This window comes from Leptodactylus fuscus, chromosome 10 (assembly GCF_031893055.1).
Source record: "Leptodactylus fuscus isolate aLepFus1 chromosome 10, aLepFus1.hap2, whole genome shotgun sequence".
Classification (NCBI taxonomy): Eukaryota; Metazoa; Chordata; class Amphibia; order Anura; family Leptodactylidae; genus Leptodactylus; species Leptodactylus fuscus.
This window is the reverse complement of record NC_134274.1, coordinates 30,159,034-30,182,073: the sequence shown is the minus strand read 5'-3', so window position 1 is coordinate 30,182,073 and position 23,040 is coordinate 30,159,034. Positions and strand designations below refer to the sequence as shown.

At 38.1% G+C, this 23,040-nt stretch overlaps 1 protein-coding gene across 3 annotated transcripts in view; it reads right to left on the bottom strand.

The window, feature by feature from the left end:
* PCDH15 (protocadherin related 15) overlaps positions 1–23,040 on the bottom strand; it is a 1,015,846-nt gene that overhangs the window by 372,250 nt on the left and 620,556 nt on the right. For all 3 annotated transcript variants that reach the window (XM_075257479.1, XM_075257481.1, XM_075257480.1), the window contains 2 exons: positions 16,694–16,828; positions 2,054–2,203 (listed from right to left, as the gene is read on the bottom strand). In XM_075257479.1, coding sequence (XP_075113580.1) covers positions 2,054–2,203; positions 16,694–16,828 — 285 coding nt within the window. The remainder of the gene's footprint in view (positions 1–2,053; positions 2,204–16,693; positions 16,829–23,040) is intronic.

The following is a 23,040-nucleotide window of genomic DNA, read 5'->3' as shown; positions in this document are numbered from 1 at the left end:
TTGACTGCAATGTGAACTTATTCCTCCCATTGTTTACACATCGGTGCTATAACCACGGACCTTTGATATAGGACAAGTGACCTCAGTTTGTGGATAAAGCTCAGTCTGTTATCTCTCTCTATATAAGTACACAGCTAACACTGAGACCATTCTGTACAAGCATCTGCATATTATCTGATCTGGATACGTATTATGGTATCTCGGTGCCCTGTTCAGCAAGGGAGGAAGGGGGGATAAATACATGAAGTGAGAAGAAGACACAACAGGCATAATGCTGAAACATTGAGATGAGGAAATTCCTGTTATTTGGGTCCCCAGTCTTCTTGACCTTTTGACCTGCACAAAAGTGCATTAGCTAGTCAGTGGCTGAGCATGATATTCTGTTCAAACAGAGCACCAACACTCAGCTACTGACTGGCTGGCATGTTTTTATGCCGGAAGAAGGTAAACAATGACAGAGGACCCAAACTGAGATTCTTTGCTGAATCCCCAAACAAACAGGTCCTGTGTGTTGTTTTAATCCTCCCTAAATGTTAATAGAAAAAGGAAAAAAAATAGAAGTGGAACATCCCTTTAAGAGCTGGTACAGTCAGACCCCCAGTGATCCTTGTGGATAGGGTTTAATTATCTTTGCTACAAACTCTTTAAGATGTTTTTATATGGTCTATCTAAATTCTGAAGGTTGTGTTTATTATTTTGTGTAACTCTTCAGGTATTTGTATAGGGAAAGCAATGTTAACCACTTTGCAATATACTGTTATTAAGCAATTATGTTTATTCTTATAGTAAATCTGTCCCTAAATGCCTTATTCAGAACTATGTATGGCTAAATACAGGTACTGCATGTGTCTGTGGGGAGCTTCACAATCTCAGTGCATCAGCTATTTCTCCAAAACATTTTTGCAGTTTCAGTTCATGTTCCGGCATCTCTATAATGTATTAAGTTATTCAATCACTCCAGTTGCAATAGAGACAAAGGCACAAGCAGGCGCAGTCTATGAACGTTAACTAAAACTGGAACCATGTATTGGAGCAATAAACATGGCACAGAGATTGTACATATAACTTAACATGCTAAAGCTCCTCACAGACATGTACAGTACAGTTGTGTCCTTCCTTACCCATCATCAAGATATGTCTATAATAGGTTAAGGAGGTTTTCTAAACACAGCAAGGGTTTGTGACAATTTATCACAAAGCGATATGCTAACTATCCTATTTGTGTCTATATATGATCATCCTGCAGTCCATCAAGGCTTCTCTTAGTTTGTCATGGCATTATGTTGACAAATTGGGATCTATAACCAAACTGGAGATAAGTTGAGTGTGGGCGCATCTGTACCGGTATTCAGACATACATAGCATTTTGATTAGTTATAGACATCTGAAGAGGGACAGACAGTTCAAGAACATAATTTCTTAATAAAATATATGCCTAAATTCACATGCCCTATACAAAATACCCGAAATTACAGTTATACACTTCAATGCTTTAATCATTTTTTTAATCATTAATCTGCAGCATTCTTCTAACCATTTTCATTACCTGCATGAAATGTTCTTAAAGTTAACAAAAGTTGCACAACATCTTATTATTCCTTAAACATAATTTATCTCTATGCCTTAGAAATGTTCTGAATTGAACAATCCCTACAGATGCAATAATAAATGTGCTACCTGCAATAAAACAAATAGTACAATTATGTTAGTTACTTGAGGCTAGATTAATCAAAGAGGTGAATATTTTTCTGAAAATTATTAAACTAAGATGTAATGCCACTGGGCTTATTAATTAAACACTGACATTTTGAGCAATCCGCTTGCGTGTGCTGAATATCACTGACAGAAATTATGATTCTTAGCAACTTTAGAGAAACAAAGACAAAGAGAAAAGAAGTGTGGTCGCCGGTCAAGCTGTTCAGTGACCAAATCGGTGAAGATGGCTGAATATTTAGGAGAATCTTACAATACTCAATGACAGCATACTGGTAATATACTACAAATGGTGGCATCCATGAATCCTCCTTGTGCTATCTGTTAATGGTAAACTTACTTTTATTATGCTCTCGCCAGGTGCCATGTCTGTGTAGATTTTGATGTTGTAGGAGATGTTGGAAAAAGTTGGAGTGTTGTCATTGGCATCAATAACTATGATGTTCACATTGACTGGATAACTTTCTTGGGTACCATCTGAAGCCACTAACTGTAGGGGGAAAAAAAAAGATAAAATATTACCACAAGCAATACACAATGTATAGTCACAAAACTGGAAATAAATGATAAAATCCTTCTATAAATAACGAATGTTGGTCCGAAACCTAAACCTCATAACTTCAAAGGTTAATGTTGACAGTATTGGAATGTCCTCAATGCATTCAAGTGAGTATATGTCCTGGTTAGTTCTGAGCGTGGGACTCACCTCTATGATGTTTGTATGCTCTAATCGTGCATATGGGCAGGGGTTGTTTTTGTCTTTGACACTATTGTATTAAACAGTGCTACAATAAGCTCCTCTGAATTGGGGCTGTCTTGGTGACTTCCATATGAAGCCAGTACCTGGACAAGTAAAGAAATATTAAAATGCAATCTAAAAGGGTTCTTGCCTTTGAATTTGTCTTATATTTCATTAAGACAGTACTTGGATTCCCTGGGGTATGTCAATAAATTAGTGTGTGGACCATATTGCAATATTTTCTACTGCGTCCCCAATGCCAGATAATTCACAAATCATTATATGAAGACAAATGTTTTAAATTTGTTGATTGTAGGGGTATGTTATAAGGATGCTCTTATACTTCTGTGTTATCATATCTGTTTATCAAAGCCACACTTGTTTTGTGTTTTTTAGCTTCACACTGAGCCAGGACCTATGGTGCCAGAAGTCCCGGCCTCCCCACTTCTGTCGTGTACTGAAAACATGATTACAATATGGGACAGTTATCCCACGGTAAGACAGGGGCTCCTAATGTCATAGATCAATATGATGCTTGGAGTCCAGGTCCTGTGTTCAGTCCAGTCTGTATTTCGTATTGATAAGGAATGTGGTGTAGCACTTAATTGTATAATTTCTTCAGGAAATATGAAGTAGGGTCCCAACCCATCAAATGTAATAATAATAGAGATTTCAAACTCCAGTTGAAGTCTGCTATACTGTAACCGCTTTGCAATACAGCTTAACCACTTGTGGTCTATTGACGTACGCTTTATTTACTACTTGAACTGAGTCAGAGTAAGTAGCGATTACTTCAGGGGGAACTATATTACATATGTCTTTAAATCTATCCTAATGTTATTTACTGGGGACATCTATGCTAATGTTACCTACTGGGTCCTTTTGATTTACGTACTTTGGACCTTAGTTTATGTTATAGCAGTGTATATACCATACATTCTTCCAATGGGCCCAGATTGGATACCCATTTTATATATACCTGATACATGAATCTACATGTTTATTTCATGTTATATACATCTATATATTTGCTGGCTATGCATTTCCAGCTTTTTTATTTATAACCTACCGCCATCTCCTTCATATGTGGTTTGCATGTATATACTGTAGGAGTAGATCCTCTAATGGTTAATTTATGCATGATATGGTTGTTTCACCTACTTTAGTTCTATTATTCTCATGCATTTATGATAGGCGTGATACTGCACATATCTGTATCATTTTCCTTTAAGCTGTTTATTGTTTGTTATTCATTTCGAAACTGCATAGTAATTCTGTACCAGAACAATTATACTCATTTGTGATCCTGCGATGGTTGATTTTTGCCATATATGCAACACATTTTGGATACATTTGTGATTCGCTTGAATACGTACTATTTTTAATTTACGTAATTTTTTTGTACTTTGTGCATTTTGTAATTGTTTTTATATGTTTTATGCTTTGTAGAGTCTGAGGAAAGCCATTCTGGCTGAAAACATTTAAAAATCTCTACTTTTATTTTTGTATCATTAAAATCCTGTTTTAAGCTAAACCCACGTTAGAATAACCTTAAGAAAGGTTATTCTTCCCCTACCTTTAGATGTCTATTCCGCACCGCCGTTCCTTAGATATCCCAGTTTTCGTCCATATGCTAATTAGTTTTCTCGCAGCACTAGGAGCGGTCCCCAGCACTCAAACAGCACTGGGGATGTCCCCAGTGCTGCGTGAAAAGTATTCAGCATTGTTTTCATCTTGTTTGCCTCCTCCACCTCTTCTTCCTTGTCCCGTCGCATCATGTTAAAAAAGCGCATGTCTGTCACCGTTTTTCTGTGGCTGAACGGGAGAGGCCACAGGAAAATGGCCGACGGACATCCACAGTGGGCACTGTCAGCCATTTTCCTGTGGCTGGGCAGGAAAGAAGAAGCGGAGACAAGAAGTTGGCGGCACTGGATAGTTTTCTCGCAACACAGGGGACGCCCCCAGTGCTGCGAGAAAACTAATTAGTATATGGACGAAAACTGGGATATATAAGGAACAGCGGCAGAAGACATCTAAAGTTAGGGGAAGAATAGCCTTTCTAAAGGCTATTCCGATGTGACTTTAGCTTAAAACGGGATTCTAATGATAGAATCCCTTTAACCCGCAACTGGATTTTGATGTCTCTATTCTCATTATAGTCTGTACTTTGCTGACCAAATCCGTCCATGTAAAGCTGGCTTTATTATCTGATCCTTTTCATTGGTGTAGAGAAAAATCAGCATATGCATTAGCGCGAGTAAAAACGGCACATGAAATAATTCTCCTTTTTTCACAACCTTTTCAAATAGAACAGAAATCTCTTGAACTTTGCTTGGTTAATCCCACTAGTATCTCTTTAAATGTAATACATTCAGCCTGTATACATTTAATATACTGTATCTCTAGAACACATTTATTCCATGGCTTTTAGTGTACAAATCAGACTGTTGTATTGTGCTAGCCATGTTTTTACTAACTGTGATCTTAAAGAAATCTTTCCCTTATTATGCCTTTGGCCAAGTGCATCAAAGTTTATGACTAATAGCCACTGTCAAATCTTTTATTGCCCACTAATGTCAGTAAACGTAATTTACAGGCAACCAGCAAAATACTAGAGGGATATATCGATTATAGGAATAAAAATAAAATTGAAAACAACATATTTCACACATTTGCCACTGGCGTTCACAGCAGAGAAATTGTTCTATCATTCCAACAGGAAACAAAAGAAGACATCATCATCTTGCATTTACTCCTGTTTACTTAGATATGCAGGCTAAAGATGAGAAGATGATGTCACTGTATGCATTATTCCTTCTTGTAGAAACTAGATCTGATCAAGAAATCTGTTTTTTAAAATGGTTATCACATAATTTAATCACTAAAATAATCAGTTGAAGGTAAAAGGAGTGGCCCACGATTCCAGATTAAATGGAGTAGTGATGGGATTTACCGAAATAGCGGTTTACAGGTATCAGTTATTAGTTATTTGTCAGTCTCGTAGACTTTGACTAGAATGGTAGCATACATGCAGAAATATTTCTCTTTGATTTATATGTAGCTGCAACTGTTCTCAATCTGATTGTGTTTAAATTGGTGATAAATCTGGTAATAATAGTTAGAACAATACTCTTACTGTCATATGAAAGAAAATAATCCCGTTTCATATGACACCAGAAGCGAATTTCTACATTTTATAATGCCCTATATTTGAAGAGACCCTTCCCCACCCTCATTTCCTCTTCATTACCCACAAGCCCATACACGATGAGAAGCAGAAGCCAGCTCTCAGTGCAAAAGCAAGGATAATAAAAAAATAGAAATACAGAATTTCACAGGAACTAGCCAACATTTGTTAAAGTATATTAAAAATGTATTAATGCCAAAAAAATCTAAAGTTGTTTAAAAGTTTAGTTTTACTTTAACTCATCAGAGACAAAACTTTTTGAAAATGCAAATATCCCACTAATATTAGCAGTACATGGGGACTATTCTTTTCAGCAGACTAAAACTACCTATTTCACCTGTCCAATAAAATGGATGGCTCTTCTTTGGAACTCCAACCCTGTGAGTACCTAACCTCTACCAATATACAAACTCACAAGGAGCGGATATTATATAAACCATAAATACTTATTAATCACACAATACATATATGAATAAAAGAAGCAACTACAGCAATACAAACACTGACCATGAGGAAAGACATAAAATATGTCAAAACCCCAGAGCAATGGAGCACACAATAAGAAAAAGAGGGTAATGGTTGAAAAGTATTGTGCTATACATAATAGATTTAGATCACATCAGATTGTACCAGTTATAACAAATCCATGTAAACAATTATAAAAGCTAACACCACAATAGAATGCAGGAAAGTAGATAGCAAACCATGCTATATATCTAAAAAAAACAAACAAAAACATCTATATCCATCTGGATAATAGAAGGAACTGCAACATTACAATATAATAAATCAAAAATGGCTACTATGCAAGTGCTGAAGGCACAAACACACATAGAATACATACTAAAAAGGTTCAAAAGAAGCTATAAAAAGTGATGAGACTATTGTAATAATGTAATCACATAAAAATGCGGTCCGACTAATAAACATAAACGACACTATACTGCCCTGATAGATGTAGTGGGACATAATAACCTCATATAATCATATAACGGTGTGAATGACCCCAAAACACAGCGACCCCAGAACTCTACACTTTTCAGAAACTGAGTATATACCATTATTTACCACTTTATTGCCTTCCCCCACACTCCTTTGAACAGCTCTGCTATAGTGGTATGTCCATCAAGGGTCCCATCATGGAAATCGATCAGATCTATTCCTCCCCATAATCCTGCCTTTTCTAAGCATAGTTATATGACCAGATGGGAGGAGGGAGGGGGAGAGACATGGGATTGGACTCCAGCTCTGTCTCCAGATATGGCAAATGATCTGGAAACATGACTATAAACATTCCATTTGTACTATGTATATGGATATATGGACAAATATAAACTTATGATGCTCTAGTACCATAACCCAGTCATGCTCAATTCCTTCAAATTGCTGGCATTGTGGGAGCTAGCTATATCTTCTGGACCCATACTCCTATAGCTCCCTACTGGTCTGAGGTTCATAGACTGATTAAAAATTTTTTCCTCAGGACACCCCTTTAGATCCCAATTTCCCCTGCTCACACACCACTGGCCTACTTAGCTTCTCTCCCAGAAACTTTGTTAAGGCCGAGGCCCCACGTGACATGAATGCTGCATTTTATAGTCACAGCAAAGTAAATTGGATCCCATCTTCACACTGCGGTAAAATGCGCACAGCAAACATGCTGCAATTTCTAATACTGTTGCAGTTTTGGAAATTGCAGGATGTTAATTATGCCTATGGAAATGCCAGCGGTTTCCCTATAGGTATAATTGAAGCAGAAAGATGGGAAAACCTGTAGGAAAATCTGCCATGTGTTGATACGGCTGTTTTTCCCGCAACACTTTTTCACTGCGGGATACACGTGGGGCCTTAGACTAAAAGAGGACAGGAGAAAGGTAAACTAAAATCTAAACGTGAGTGTCTTGAATTTGCCAAAAGATAAGCTACTCCCTATTCTTGCTCATAGCTGGGGGTCCTGAGTAAAGTGATCACCCTCTATCATGTCCATTTGTACATATGGATGTGTAGGTAGATAATCTGAATCTCAAGGCAGCGTAACTTTATCTGGGCCTCCTTAGTTCATTTTATGAGGCCTAAAATACATCTGTTAATTGAGAAAAGCAATTACTTACCATCCAGTGTTATTTTAAGCTGACACATTTCTGGCAATATTCCTTAGCATTTCTATCCAATATAGACACCTCCGTGCATTTGATAAGCTACTTTCATTCAGAATTAGCCTCCTGTGACAAATAAACCTTGTCTATGCATGGCCGAGTCCCTTTATTACCAATTTTATTTTGTTTTCTTTCATTATATCCATCATTCATATTCAGAGCAAAGATTTTCTTGGAAACTTGATGAAAAAAAATACATATTTTTCATACAGGCTTGGTATTTTTAACCAATATATCTGAAGTCGTAAGACTATATTCCATGCCAAGATGCACAACTCATCCAATTTTAGACATTTCTAAATTTTCTTTTCACTTACTAGGCTTTCTGGGAGTTAATATGAATTTGACAGACTTGACATTACTTTCTGGCAAGCACAGAAGTGCAACTTCATCTATCTAGGTATAATGATTTCTCAGCATATGAAAATGAAGAGGGATAGTCATTTTAATTTTCCCTCCAGGCATTGGCTCCTTAGTGTAATAGCGAAGCATAAATCACTACATTAGCATTTAGTATGTGACACATGCATTGATAACAATACAACAACTCTGATTATTATGGAACCTATCATTTCAACATGGAATACATGAAAGACAAGGGGGATGGGCAATCTTTCCTATAAAAAGAAATCATAACACACAAGACAATACAGAAGATCTTACCATATGAATATACATATACCCAAGATATGTTTTTTTTTTACATCGCTCTTCTACAGATTTGCTACTTAACTCAGCACATCCAAAAAAGAAAATCAGAAGCAAAGTGTCAAGAATAATTTAAAATACAATTTCCCACGAAACGTGTATACAAAATATTTGCCACCTTTGAATTCCTTAATCTAAGGAAAGAGATAGATAAGTTGATGGAACCATTTTTTCCCCTCTCTCTTTGTGTTAAATTGAAGCTAAAAGCGCCAGCTGAAATTTGATGGAACAAATGAATAGTGAAAACCATTTAATTTACAAAATCTCCAATTGCATATTTTGGCTATGCCCTTTGATTGATTTCAAAAGAAAAATCTCTTCAATTTTCGAGGTTTCAATGTGTCAAAGACATTCTGACAATGAAATGAAAATGCCGAACCTGAAATTCCATTAACACAGTTAAATAACAAATTATAGACAGATATTAAAAATGAAAGGGGAAGTTTTTTGCTTTGTATTCTCTGGACACCTACACTGCTACCTTGACTTAATATGTAGGCTCTACATCTACATGTACAATAGATTTTGATGGAATTTGTTAACTTCAGCTTTTGCGGTTATCAACACACAATGGATTTAGGTACTCTGAGGCTTCAGAAAAAGCTTATAAGAACAAAACCAACCCGTACCAATCCATTTTGTTCCACAATGTGTAACCTTTTTCATTTTTATGCTTTTTTATTGAAGGGAAGTGGCCTACCTCAGGTCCACAGGTTCATTATAATTATGGCAAAAACTGGAGTAAATTGTAGTTTAAATCTCAGTTGGAGTAGATTTGGCACACAGAGGGTAAAAAACTGTGTCTAATTTACCAAAATGCACAAAATCACTCCAACACACAATTCATCAAGGTTAGCCTATGGAAAGACATTCATGATAAATAACATTTAGAGTTTTCTTCCTCATATTGGATCAGTAGGAAACTAGAAGCCATGCTTTACTGATTTATGTTTTGCCGTGTAATATTTATTTATTTATTTTTAGGAGAAAGCAGTCACTAAGCAGGAAAATGGCATTTTTCTCTTGAAAGCCTGCATTTGTACTTAGGGAAAGGGGGTGACCAATATCTTTCATTTATAGCTGAAGTGACCAACTTCCTGATGTACCGTATTTTTCGGACTATAAGACGCACTTTTTTTCCCCAAAATTTTTGGGGAAAAGAAGGGTGCGTCTTATAGTCTGAAGGTGGCGCCTGGCATCCGCTGTAATAGAGAGGCGGAAGCCGGTAAGTGATAGACGCCATTACAGGTGCCGGGGCCTGCGACATCGCTGCGCTCCTCTGCCCCGCATGAAGCCAGCAGCGGCAGGGGCTCCTCCGTGCCCCCGCCGCTGGCTTCATGCAGGGGAGAGGATCGTAGCGATGTCTCAGGCCCCGGCGTCTATCCCTCCCCGGCATCCGCCTCTCTAGTACAGCGGATGCCGGGTCAGTATCAGCGGCCCCTTCTCCCCCGGGGCCGGTCCCCACCGGCCCCGTACCTGTAGAGTTGCAGGCCGGCTCCTGCGCGGCGATATCGCAGGAGCCGACCTGTTCGGGTGACAGCCGGGAGCCTAATGAAGCTCCCGGGCCTGTCACTGCTATATATTAGTATTGCGGCTGGGTCTATGACCAGCCGTAATACTAATACACAGAATGTCCCATAGACGGCAATTCAGTTGTATTGCCGTCTATGGGACTTGCGATCAAGTGACCGCAGGTTCAAGCCCCCGGGGGGGAATAAAATAGTAAAAAAAAAAAAAAGCTTTAAAAATATTAAATAAATAAAAGTTCTAAATCACCTCCTCTTTTTTTTTCAATACAAGGTGATCTAAGCAATAGATATCCCCCCAAAATGGTATAACTAAAAAGTACAGCTGGCCCCGCAAAAAAAACGCTCTATGCATCCCCGTACAGCTGCAGGGTCACCTGTCAATGTGGCCTTGCAGCTGTTGCAAAACTACAACTCCCATATATTAAATATTTTACCAGTTTTTCCTCTTTGACATTTTCCTAGTAGTTTTCTATCTGCGACTTCCCAGGCATAGAAAAAAACATAAGTTCCAACCACTGCTTCCTTTAAGCTGTGGCATATGGACTTATTAGGCTTCTTTTTTTTTTTTTTAAATGTAGATTGTGAGCGCCACATAGAGCATGTATTTCCATATGGGATGGAAATACATGCACACATGGGGAGAACATACAAACTCCTTGCAGATGGTTTTATGCCCTTGGCGGGATTTGAACACCAGGACTCCAGCGCTGCAGTGCTAACCACTGAGCCACCGCGTGGCCCCATTGTTATTAGGCTTCTTGACATATTTAAAATGTTGCTTAACTATATTGATTTGTAGAGCTATAGCTTAGAGAGAATACTGATCCCGGCATTCTGGGAATTGTAACCACAACAGCTGGAGACCCACAGAGTGAATTTCAGTGTAGCCCTTATAATGGTACTTCTACCATGAAAACTATGATCAAATAATCAATACCCTCTCTGTTATTTAAAAAAAAATAAAAAAAAAATTCTATGGTTATAGGTAGAGTATGTTATAATGAAATTACACTGCAACATTGAAATTACAACACCAAAAAAGTATATCCCATAAGATTACAGCAGGTGTCGCTAAAATCTTTCAATGATCACATATGCAAACACCTAGTTCCAATCTGTGGTAAGTGGATGGCCTAAAAGCCACACTGAAGGCAAGGTTTTTAAGGTACATGAAACCTCAAAAATTGTATCATGTGATGTGGGATATTTGTGCGATGCCTCTTGTTCACCTGGTGTTGTCACTTGTCAGAAATGGAGAGGAACAGAATCCTTGAACTAAGAGGTTGATTTATCACTCCAACAGATCACTACATGCCTAGACTGAGATATTAGCACTGTTCAACATTGCATGCCGCACTGGTTTTAAGAACAAAGATGAACTGAAATAACAACAAAGGCAAACCTCTGCAACAAAAGATTATCTGATTGGTTGACTGGGGCATAGAGATGCATTCTGTACTACAAGTGAAATTGGATGTAACATCTCAAGCCTAGGGTAGCAAACAGTGCTGTCACAAACAATCATAAGGTGTTTGCACTACAATGGACTAAAAGCCAGATACCCATTTACAGGTGTTCCATTGACCTCACAATACCACCCTCAAAGACTATCATGGCACAAAACAAGGCAGCAATGGAGCCTGGAATGAAGGGCTATCTGATTTAGTAATCAACCCTGCTTTTGTCTCAGATGCAGTGATAGCTAGAGATTGGTCTGGAGACCATGTGGGCAATGCCGTGAAGAATGTGAAGGGATTGTCACATTAGTCTTAGGTAGCGTTCACACTACCGTTGGTGTCCGACAGCTAGTGTCCGCTGCTAATGTCCGTTCAAAATCTTGCGCAGACATTAGCAGCGGACACTAGCTGTGTCTGTGACATTGTGCATTGATTTAAATGGACATCGGGTGTGTTCTTTTACAGTCTGTGTCTGTCCTTAAGTGTCCGTTCCCAAAGATGTCCGACTTTTCAAGCGGACAGCAAAAACCTACATGTCGGGTTTTGCTGTCCGCTTGAAAAGTCGGACATCTTTGGGAACGGACAGTTAAGGACACCCACGGACAGTAAAAGAATGCACCCGATGTCCATTTAAATCAATGCAAAATGTTACGGACACAGCTAGAGTCTGCTGCTAATGTCCGCACAAGATTTTGAACGGACATTAGCAGCGGACACCGACGGTAGTGTGAACGCCCCCTTTCTCCTAGGGTTATGGTGTGGGGTGGCATAATGTATGGTATCTGGATAGCTCTGCATTATTTTGATTTGGTCATGAAACCAATGGTACAGTCATTTTTCAACAGGACAACACCAGGCCGCATGTTGCTTTTACTACAGTGAGCAGCCTATGTGGCCTAAACTTACTTGAATGATCTGAAGTGTATTCTGACTTCTCTTCAATCAAGTCCATTGGAGTCTGATTTCCTGGTAATTACATAGGAAGCGGCCAGCAACCAATATTGATGATGTGTGTGCCGAAGTGCATTCAATGTGGCATAACATTTCTAGGAGAACCATTAATTGAATGCATACCAAGCAGTGTAAGTGTGTATAATTGTGGGGGTGGAGACTATAATTGACACAAAATAAATTATGCATTGGATATTGTGTTTCTAATTTTTATTATCTGCATATCATTTACATGTCTATTGATCCTTTGATTTCTTTAAATCCAAGACTTTTCCTTGATGTTGCAGTTTCAATGCTGAGACATGTTTGAAGAAAATTACATATGTTTTAGTAGGTGGCTTAAAGGAAATAGTTTAAAAGTACGAGAGAGAAATATCTCTCTTTTTTCATCTTTTGATCGCATGACAATATGATTCTGATTTACTACACTTATACAAGATTTTTGGGCCAGAAGCTACCCATTTATCAGAATGTAGAGCCAATGCACCAATGTCAGTAGATCACAAATAGGGAAAAACAAATAAGTTATGTTGTTAAAAGTAATATCCAATATGAAAGTGTCTGAGCATAGCTCTGCAAAATGTAATTCAAATGGTAACATCCCATTTAGCACTGCAACCTTAAAACATAGTCCAATGATAGATCCACTTTACTGTCAGCCATCAATATTGTATACTAGGATACCATGTTAGACTTTACAACTATAAACTTGTTCATATCTGAGTGATGTCTCACTGATCTGCTGAAGGGACATTTATAACATTTTCACTATAATGATGTGTTTGAAATATGAGCTAAAAGATACAGCATGAGGACGTTGTACAAGAAAATGAAAATAACACCAGGGGGCACTATAACAAGCATGTTATAGCAATATCCAGAAACGCCAGCAATTTTGGTTTGAAAAAAAATTATAGTTTGCCTGATGTAAGACAGCAAATTAGTATGTATTCAAGAACTAAACCCCTTTAATAACAGCTTATTTTTTTGTCCTGGTTTCCTTTTGTAATTGGTCCATTATAACCATTCAGATAATGGGAAGGGGAGTTTAAAGGCATTGTCTCTTTGTTTTATTATTCCCCAACAAATCTCCGAAGTTATTTACAGGGAGTTTGTGCTGTTGAAACCTATTGCAATGAGTTTAGCTGTATGAAGGAAGGTGATAGCAAGTGTACAGTTTCCCTGCAGTGCCCCTACAGGGGAAATAAAGCATAGCATCCAATTTAAATAACCATACTGTCCATATAAATTATTCCAGGTTTGTGATGGAGTAGATGAATGAGCAACTCCCCTCTAATAACTCAGATCAGAGTATTTAAAACTTGACCCGCTCTTTAATACATATGGTCAGTCGAACAATATTATGTAAATTTTACACTAGTTGATAATAGCTATGCTTTAGAATTATTTCAAAAACTGTAATCCTAAAATTAATTTCATTTCATGTTTCCATATACAGTAAATGTTCATATTTCTAGAGGCCAGTGGTAAGCTCCTGTGCTCTGACTGATTTCAGTCTTAGTCATCCATACTGGGTTTGCTCGAATAATCTAATATGAAACATGCCTTAAATAATGTAATGTACCTACGGAACAGAAATAACTGAATGTCAGTTTTAATCAAACACAATGTGAAATTGATTATTTTTCTGTGCATTTCTTCAGGATCAAACACTTCCTATGGTTTATAAAATGATGTAACCACGCTCGTGTGCCTCTTTGTAAATGTCCTACTGAATAATGTCTTATATAACATAATGAAGTCCAGATTGAATAATGTATGGTGTAAATTATAGTTAATGTTTTCACAAGCATATTTCTATCAAAAGTTTTTAAAACCATAAAGTATGAAAATATATAAGTATACAGTAAATTCCTATTCTTGGGGATAGTAGTACTGTACATGGTTATACAGCTTATATTAGCCACCCCAATTGAGGAGGACCAACCTGAACTATTCTGAATGAACTACTTAGGCACTGTATGTACATTACATTGTTTTTATATTGTATAATGGTGGCAGATGTGTATAAATCAGTCATTCAGCCAATATATGTGTCATTTGGCCAATGCATGGCATTGTTACTTGGGCACCACAATGTAAGACACTGTATGAAATGGTTAGTTGTACAATATATGATTGTAGACCATATGGGGACACCGACACACTGTTACTGATGGTAGCATCCAACAAAAGGCAGTCATTTGGCAGCTGTCTGTAGGGGCCATGGTGCTGCTTCCCTTTCATTTTTTTATAGTGTATGACCCTTAACAACTGGTTTGTAGTGATGCCTAGAGCTGTTGTTAATGGTTTATCCTGAGAATAGGCTAAGGATTGCATAATCCCAGAATATATCTTTTAGGCTTCCCCTAGTAGTTGACAATTTTGATGATATATCATTAAATTAATTAACATATAATTAATTCTGGATTATTTTCATCATAAAATTTTAATTTCTTTTTTTTTTTTTTTAAATTTTAAAGCAAAAATAAAAATTCATATTTATAGAATTTTAAAGAATATAATTAAGTAGCATAGTTCTTTCAAGGACCAGATAAATGGACACAAGCTGACATGAATCCTATACCGAGCACCAACTACTCAGGAGTATTTACTGTAAAAGCTCAATAGTATACGCTCATGCTGTGCTGTACTATTTATGCTTTAGTAGTGTTTGTTGCAAGCTGAAAAGCACATATTCAGCTCCTCTACAATCATGGTGACCTTGCTTTAGAAATCCTTGTCCATAGGGTGAAATATATAGTAAACAGCAATCACTATAAAACTAGCCTTTACTGATAGAAGGTACTACTGTGGAAAGCCATATAGAAGTTATTAAATATAAAAGACAATTTTTCCCATAGTGTGTGCGGGAGTTTGTAACCTAGCGTGTTGAGGCTTTGTATGATGAAGACACAAGAACTAGGTTATAAGAAGTCATAATAGTGCATGATGGGAGTTACAAACTGTGCTATACAAAATAAAAAAAAAAGCTGCAATTCACACTTTAACCAACTAAAACCATTTCTAAATTGTGCAACTGTGCAAATTTATTAGGATTGTTAAACCAGTTTAGCTATTGAAAAGAAGCCAACACGGCATGAATGCAGGAAATGCTCTTAATATAGTCACTGTGTTTAGATGGAAGAAAGCACCAGTGAGCCTTGCCTAAAATTACACAATATTTTAGATATAAAGATCAGTTACCTGTTGAGCAATCTGCAAAGAGTTAAGCTTTAATGCTATATCTATTTGTAGTTTTGACAATATTTACATTAAACTGAATGAAGTTTATTGCACAGAGAGGTAGCTGAATAGCTATTTACTTACTGTGGTAACTACAGCATGCTTGACTAAGGTGCTGTTCACACTTGCGCCTGTGTCCGCCTGCTGGGTCCCTGTCCTATTCCCCAGAGAAAATGAATAGGGGACGGCTTCCCTGCAGTCAATTTTAAAACCCATTCATTTGAATGGGTTTTAAAAGCAAACCACTGGTGTCAGTATGAGACCATTTTTTTTTAGGGGGGCGGATATAAAGTGGGACATGCAGGACAGGAACACTGGCGCAAGTGTGAACCCCTGCCCCCCCCCAGCCAATAATTTCAAATTCTCAAAGAATAGCCAAGAAGCCTTTATATATTTGTCACTTGACAACAGTCCCGAATTTATTGGTACAATAACTAATTCTCAGAAATAGCCCTAGATAATCCATGTGCAAAACTCTGTCTCATAGTGGGCTGTCCAATGTGGTTTAGGTGTGGAACTTCACCACCTCTATTTTACCAACAAAGCCAATAAACTTGCACCTATAAAGTAGTATATTAAACAGTAAATTCTATAAATAATGCTTAGGAATATCTGAGAGTTCCTATAATAGTAAACTGTTTTGTGTCTCTGGGTAGACATAGTTACAGTGAATATTCACATTTTAAAGGGCCTAGATCAAGTATATCCATAACCATTAGGCTCCTTAATATGTGACCATTTCTATTGCAGTTTTATTGCCATAAATGTCTAATACACAAGGGACCCAACCAATGTCTAGAACAAGGGTTCTTCAAATCCAGTGCTACAACCTGTAGAAGGGAATCGAGATTCACAGCTCCAAGACAGGAGTTGGGGAATGGCCTATCTTGAGCATTAATATTTGAACAGTGGAAGTTTATAGAGGTATGGAAGGGGGCAGTATATAATGTCACCATGCATACAGCAATAACATTTGTAAATTCATAACACATTATAATTGTACTCACTGAAAATTTATAAAGTTGCTGCCGTTCGCGGTCAACTGGTTGAAGCAGTGTGAGATGTCGAGTAATTCCTGTTTGTGTAACTGCAAAAACTGTACTGTAGTCCGTTAAATATAAGTATAGCTGAGGATCTTTTGTCTGGAAAAGAAAACATAATACAATACAAGTCATTAGCTGCATCAGGAACTATATTGGAATTATATACTATTTAGTAGTTTTGAGGCCATGTACTTGGGACACAATGCTACTATGACATGATTGGTGGGTATATGAGACTGTCTCATGATCTATTCCAACCTTCTTAACTGAGATACACTATATACCCAAGGCTCTATTGTAGCAATGCAATCTCATACAAATGGTGATATGTATTGAACAACTCATTGATGACTTCTGCTTCTATCTTTACGGGAAGAAGGTTTGTTAGTGTCGTCCTTTAGAAATACTTTACTATTATAAATTACAGTTTAAGGGTGCATTCACACTACGTATACGGCAGCTTATTCTGAACGTAAAACACGTTCAGAATAAGCGGCGTATAAAGCAGTTCCATTCATTTCTATGGGAGCCGGCATACGAGTGCTCCCCATAGAAATGAATGGGCTACTTTTTTCACTACGAGCAGTCCCATTGAAGTGAATGGAAAGTGCCCGCGTGTACGGCTCGGCATGAGCAGAGCTTGCCGTACACGCGGGCACTTCCCATTCACTTCAATGGGACTGCTTGTAGTGAAAAAAGCAGCCCATTCATTTCTATGGGGAGCGCTCGTATGCCGGCTCCCATAGAAATGAATGGGAACTGCTTTATACACTGCTGATTCTGAACGTGTTTTACGTTCAGAATAAGCTGGCGATTACGTAGTGTGAATGCACCCTAAGGGAGCCTTCACACGGAGTAAACGTGCGTGTATTTTTGCAAAATACACGTGTAAAAATAAGACTCCCCTTGACTTCAATTACATTTTACAGGCATATTTTTACACGTGTAAAAAAAATATAATTGAAGTCAATGGTAGTTTTATTTTTACACATGTATTTTGCAAAAATACACGCACGTTTACTCTGTGTGAAGGCTCCCTAAAGGGAACCTTTCTCCACTTCAATGTAAATTTAGACTACACTATATTAAAATGTGCCAGATTTATTAGTGGCAGATGCTAAATGATAATGACACATCTTGACTGTCTAGTCTAAGTTTATACCAGCTATCTATTGGCTGATTTTACAGCAACAAATTTGCTATATTTCACTGCACAATGTAGCACCCTTTTCCGTTAAGCTCTGCCCCTTCCATGTTATGCTACAAGAGTCCTGAAATTGGTCTGAAACCATTTATAAATGTGTTACACAGGAGTTCTGCACATTGTTCAAAACAATGTGTATTGATTTTCATTAAAAAATAAGGGGGCGTTCTCACTGCCGCTGATGTCTGGTTTCCCCGGCGTGTCCATGGTAAACCCTGGGAAAACCGGACAGCAGATGTCTTGCGAGCGGTCGGCTTTAAAACCCATTAATTTGAATGGGTTTACAGCCCCCACAAGTCAGTGTTTTCTACATGAATTCGGTGAAGTAGATTTGCTTATAAAAGTGAGCAGAATTCATCTTACTCACTAGAGCGTTTTCAGCCTCTCTGCCTGGTGTCTGTTTTTTTTCTCGCGGACACAAAGTCCTCCATGTTCAGTTTTGTGTCCACGGGAAAAAAAAGGAAACCAGGCAGAGAAGCTGAAAACGCTCACAAGCGGTCACCCTTGAAAAGCCGACCACTTGCAAGCCTTCTGCTGTCTGGTTTCCCCGGGGTTTACCACGGACACCCCAGGATGGACAGCAGCGGCAGTGTGAACGCCGCTTAAGAGAACAAGTGTAAAACAGAATTGTACAAAAATCATACCAAGTACAAACATTATACCCAAGTAAACAACAGGGTCAAGAACCCTGAACGATAGCTTCAGGGTACAGGGAGAAGGGGCAGGGGAGCTTAGAGGGAAGGAGGAGAAGAACAGAGAGCGGAAGGAGGTAGAATGGATATCTAGTGAGTAAGATGAATTCTGCTCACTTTTATAAGCAAATCTACCTCACCGAATTCATGTAGAAAACACTGACTTGTGGGGGCTGTAGACAGTCAAGGGTTTTATAATATAAGATTTAATATGAAATTATGGTACTTGATACCTACATAAAATTTACTACATTTAAATAGATATGTGGGAAATGTTAGGGTTCATTATGTGTTTTTCTTTTATTCGCTATGATTTTATTTTTTCATTTATCTCTGCCTGTAATTGTATAACACATACCAAAGTACAGTGCTATAAATTCCTATATTAAGTATTTCCCGTGGTGTACAACTACCACATAATATAGATGTGCTCACCCTTTCCATAGTCTTAATTTGGTTAAGGACTCCCAATTTCTCATTGCCATATTTTTTACAGTATTTTTTTAGCACAGTAAAACCTTGCTAAAAAGTCTTTTATAGTTGAAAGTCAGCGGAGTCCATCAGCCCAAGTCCCGCTGACCGATTGCTTAATGATAAAGCACTTCTCCCAATCAGAGAGCTTTGTATGTATCTGCACTGCTCTCGCCCTTCTATCCCAAACCAATTCTAATTATTACACTGATCTGTCAGATAAGTGCAGGGCAGGGGAAAGGATAGAACAATGAGCAGACCATAGCTCAAGCAAGGACTGCAGCCACCAACTGTCCAGCCCCCTGTCTCCATACATGATCTCTATCACAATAGCCTTCTATCATTAATATATTACTGCAGCTGCACCAGGGATCTGTAATCTTGTGTGAAGGCAGCAGGGATGAGCACCAATCCCTACTACCACTGTAATAATATAGTAATACTAAATAATAGCAGGCAGGAGGCAAGTGTATCTGTATACTGTTTATGTTTGGATTAAGGACCATTATACTGTGTGAGGGACAAACAGGACAATTATACTGTGTATGGTCACTAATCTAAAATTATATGGTTTCCCCCACAAAGTATAGTGTCACGTCAGTATTCCCACACACAGTATAATGTTCCTTAGTGCCCCCATACAGCATAATACTGCATTAATGGCCTCCACACAATATAATATCCAGTATCCCCTACACAGTATAATGCTCCTTAATGTTACTCAACATAGCATAATGTCATGTTAGTGCCCCTCATACAGCATTAGGCCATGTTAGTGCCCCCTGCACAGTATAATGCTCTTTAGTGTCCCCTGTACAGTATCATGCCACATTAGTTCTTCCCCCTCCCCCACTCAGTATAATGCCTCTTAATTCCTCCCAAACAGTATTTGTCATTAGCGCCCCCTGAACAGTATAATGCCCCATTAAATTGTGTGGAGACTCCCAACAGAACATTATACCATGTTGTAGCCACTAATGGTTTTTTTTGTATGTCTGTCTTAACTATTAGTTAATAACACCCTTTATCTTTCTTCTTATACCAGTTAGTGACAATTACCCCTCTACTACATTTGACTACCAAGGAAGGCTAAATTAGTATGAAACATTGATTTTCTATTTTTTAATGACAAGCCTGGGGTGTGTTTTAAGGTCAGATGCAAATTATTTTCTGTAAAATATGGTATTTACAAAATCTCAACATACTACTCAGAGTGACTGTGCATAAACACACAAACAGTACGATATACATCTTGTAAAATCATGTTCTTCTGAAAAGCTGGTCATCTAATGGCACATATCTGGATATGCCCAACCAAGAGAAAAGGTAAGGAAGGACATATACAGTCCTATGAAAAAGTTTGGGCACCCCTATTAATCTTAATCATTTTTAGTTCTAAATATTTTGGTATTTGCAACAGCCATTTCAGTTTGATATATCTAATAACTGATGGACACAGTAATATTTCAGGATTGAAATGAGGTTTATTGTACTAACAGAAAATGTGCAATATGCATTAAACCAAAATTTGACCGGTGCAAAAGTATGGGCACCTCAACAGAAAAGTGACATTAATATTTAGTAGATCCTCCTTTTGCAAAGATAACAGCCTCTAGTCGCTTCCTGTAGCTTTTAATCAGTTCCTGGATCCTGGATAAAGGTATTTTGGACAAACCATTCAAGTTCAGTTAAGTTAGATGGTCGCCGAGCATGGACAGCCCGCTTCAAATCATCCCACAGATGTTCAATGATATTCAGGTCTGGGGACTGGGATGGCCATTCCAGAACATTGTAATTGTTCCTCTGCATGAATGCCTGAGGATTTGGAGCGGTGTTTTGGATCATTGTCTTGCTGAAATATCCATCCCCGGTGTAACTTCAACTTCGTCACTGATTCTTGAACATTATTCTCAAGAATCTGCTGATACTGAGTGGAATCCATGCGACTCTCAACTTTAACAAGATTCCCGATGCCGGCATTGGCCACACAGCCCCAAAGCATGATGGAACCTCCACCAAATTTTACAGTGGGTAGCATGTGTTTTTCTTGGAATGCTGTTTCTTTTTGGACGCCATGCATAACGCCTTTTTTTATAACCAAACAACTCAATTTTTGTTTCCAAAATGAAGCTGCCTTGTCCAAATGTGCTTTTTCATACCTCAGGCAACTCTATTTGTGGCGTACGTGCAGAAACGGCTTCTTTCTCACCACTCTCCCATACAGCTTCTATTTGTGCAAAGTGCACTGTATAGTTGACCGATGCACAGTGACACCATCTGCAGCAAGATGATGCTGCAGCTCTTTGGAGGTGGTCTGTGGATTGTCCTTGACTGTTCTCACCATTCTTCTTCTCTGCCTTTCTGATATTTTTCTTGGCCTGCCACTTCTGGGCTTAACAAGAACTGTCCCTGTGGTCTTCCATTTCCTTACTATGTTCCTCACAGTGGAAACTGACAGGTTAAATCTCTGAGACAACGTTTTGTATCCTTCCCCTGAACAACTATGTTGAACAATCTTTGTTTTCAGATCATTTGAGAGCGGGCTGTCCATGTTTGGCGACCATCTAACTTAACTGAACTTGAATTGTTTTGTAGAAAGAAATGGTCCAAAATACCTTCATCCAGGATCCAGGAACTGATTAAAAGCTACAGGAAGAGACTAGAGGCTGTTATCTTTGCAAAAGGAGGATGTACTAAATATTAATGTCACTTTTCTGTTGAGGTGCCCATATTTTTGCACCGGTCAAATTTTGGTTTAATGCATATTGCGCATTTTCTGTTAGTACAATAAACCTCATTTCAATCCTTAAATATTACTGTGTCCATCAGTTATTAGATATATCAAACTGAAATGGCTGTTGCAAACACCAAAATATTTAGAACTAAAAATGATTAAGATTAATAGGGGTGCCCAAACTTTTTCATAGGACTGTATATGTATATATATATGTATATGTGTGTGTATATATATATATATATATATATATATATATATCAATAACTGGACAATCCTAAAGCCACTGGCTTTTGTATGAGACATGTACATTAAGGGTGCATTCACACTGAGTAAACGCTAGCTTATTCTGAACATAAAACACGTTCAGAATAAGCGGCGTCTAAAGCAGCTCCATTCATTTCTATGGGAGCGGGGATACGAGCGCTCCCCATAGAAATGAATGGGCTGCTTCTTTCACTCCGAGCAGTCCCATTGAAGTGAATGGGGAGTGCCGGCGTGTACGCTCCGGCATGAGCAGAGCTTGCCGTATACGCCGGCACTCCCCATTCACTTCAATGGGACTGCACGGAGTGAAAGAAGCAGCCCATTCATTTCTATGGGGAGCGCTCGTATCCCCGCTCCCATAGAAATGAATGGAGCTGCTTTAGACGCCGCTTATTCTGAACGTGTTTTACGTTCAGAATAAGCTAGCGTTTACTCAGTGTGAATTCACCCTAATATTGTATGCTTACTATTTTTGTATTATTATTATTGTATCAGAATTCTTTGAATTACAATGGCTCCTATAACTACAGGTTTTACTTTTTCAGAAAAGTATCTGGAAGACCATTTGACGTGACTACATAAAACATAGATGTAAAGTAAAAATTATACACATTTACTGCAGAAATTTACTACACTGAATATATCAAAGTTTGCTTTTGTCATTTATGTTACATGATTGAGAACCTGACAGGAGCGATGTTCTAAAACACCTTTATATCTGTAAGAAAAGGTATAGCAATTTAAGAAAAAGACCAGAATATTCCCTTGTCCTGATGTAATCTGTGTTTCATTCTCCACTGAAAGAGTTATTGTTGTATGGCTCTGGTTTGTCTATGCGCTTATTTTTTAACAAAACAGATTTGTTGCAAAAGCAGCATCCCACTCATGGATATAAATACTAGCTATGATTTGCAAGATATGAAATATCAGGGAATGGAGATGT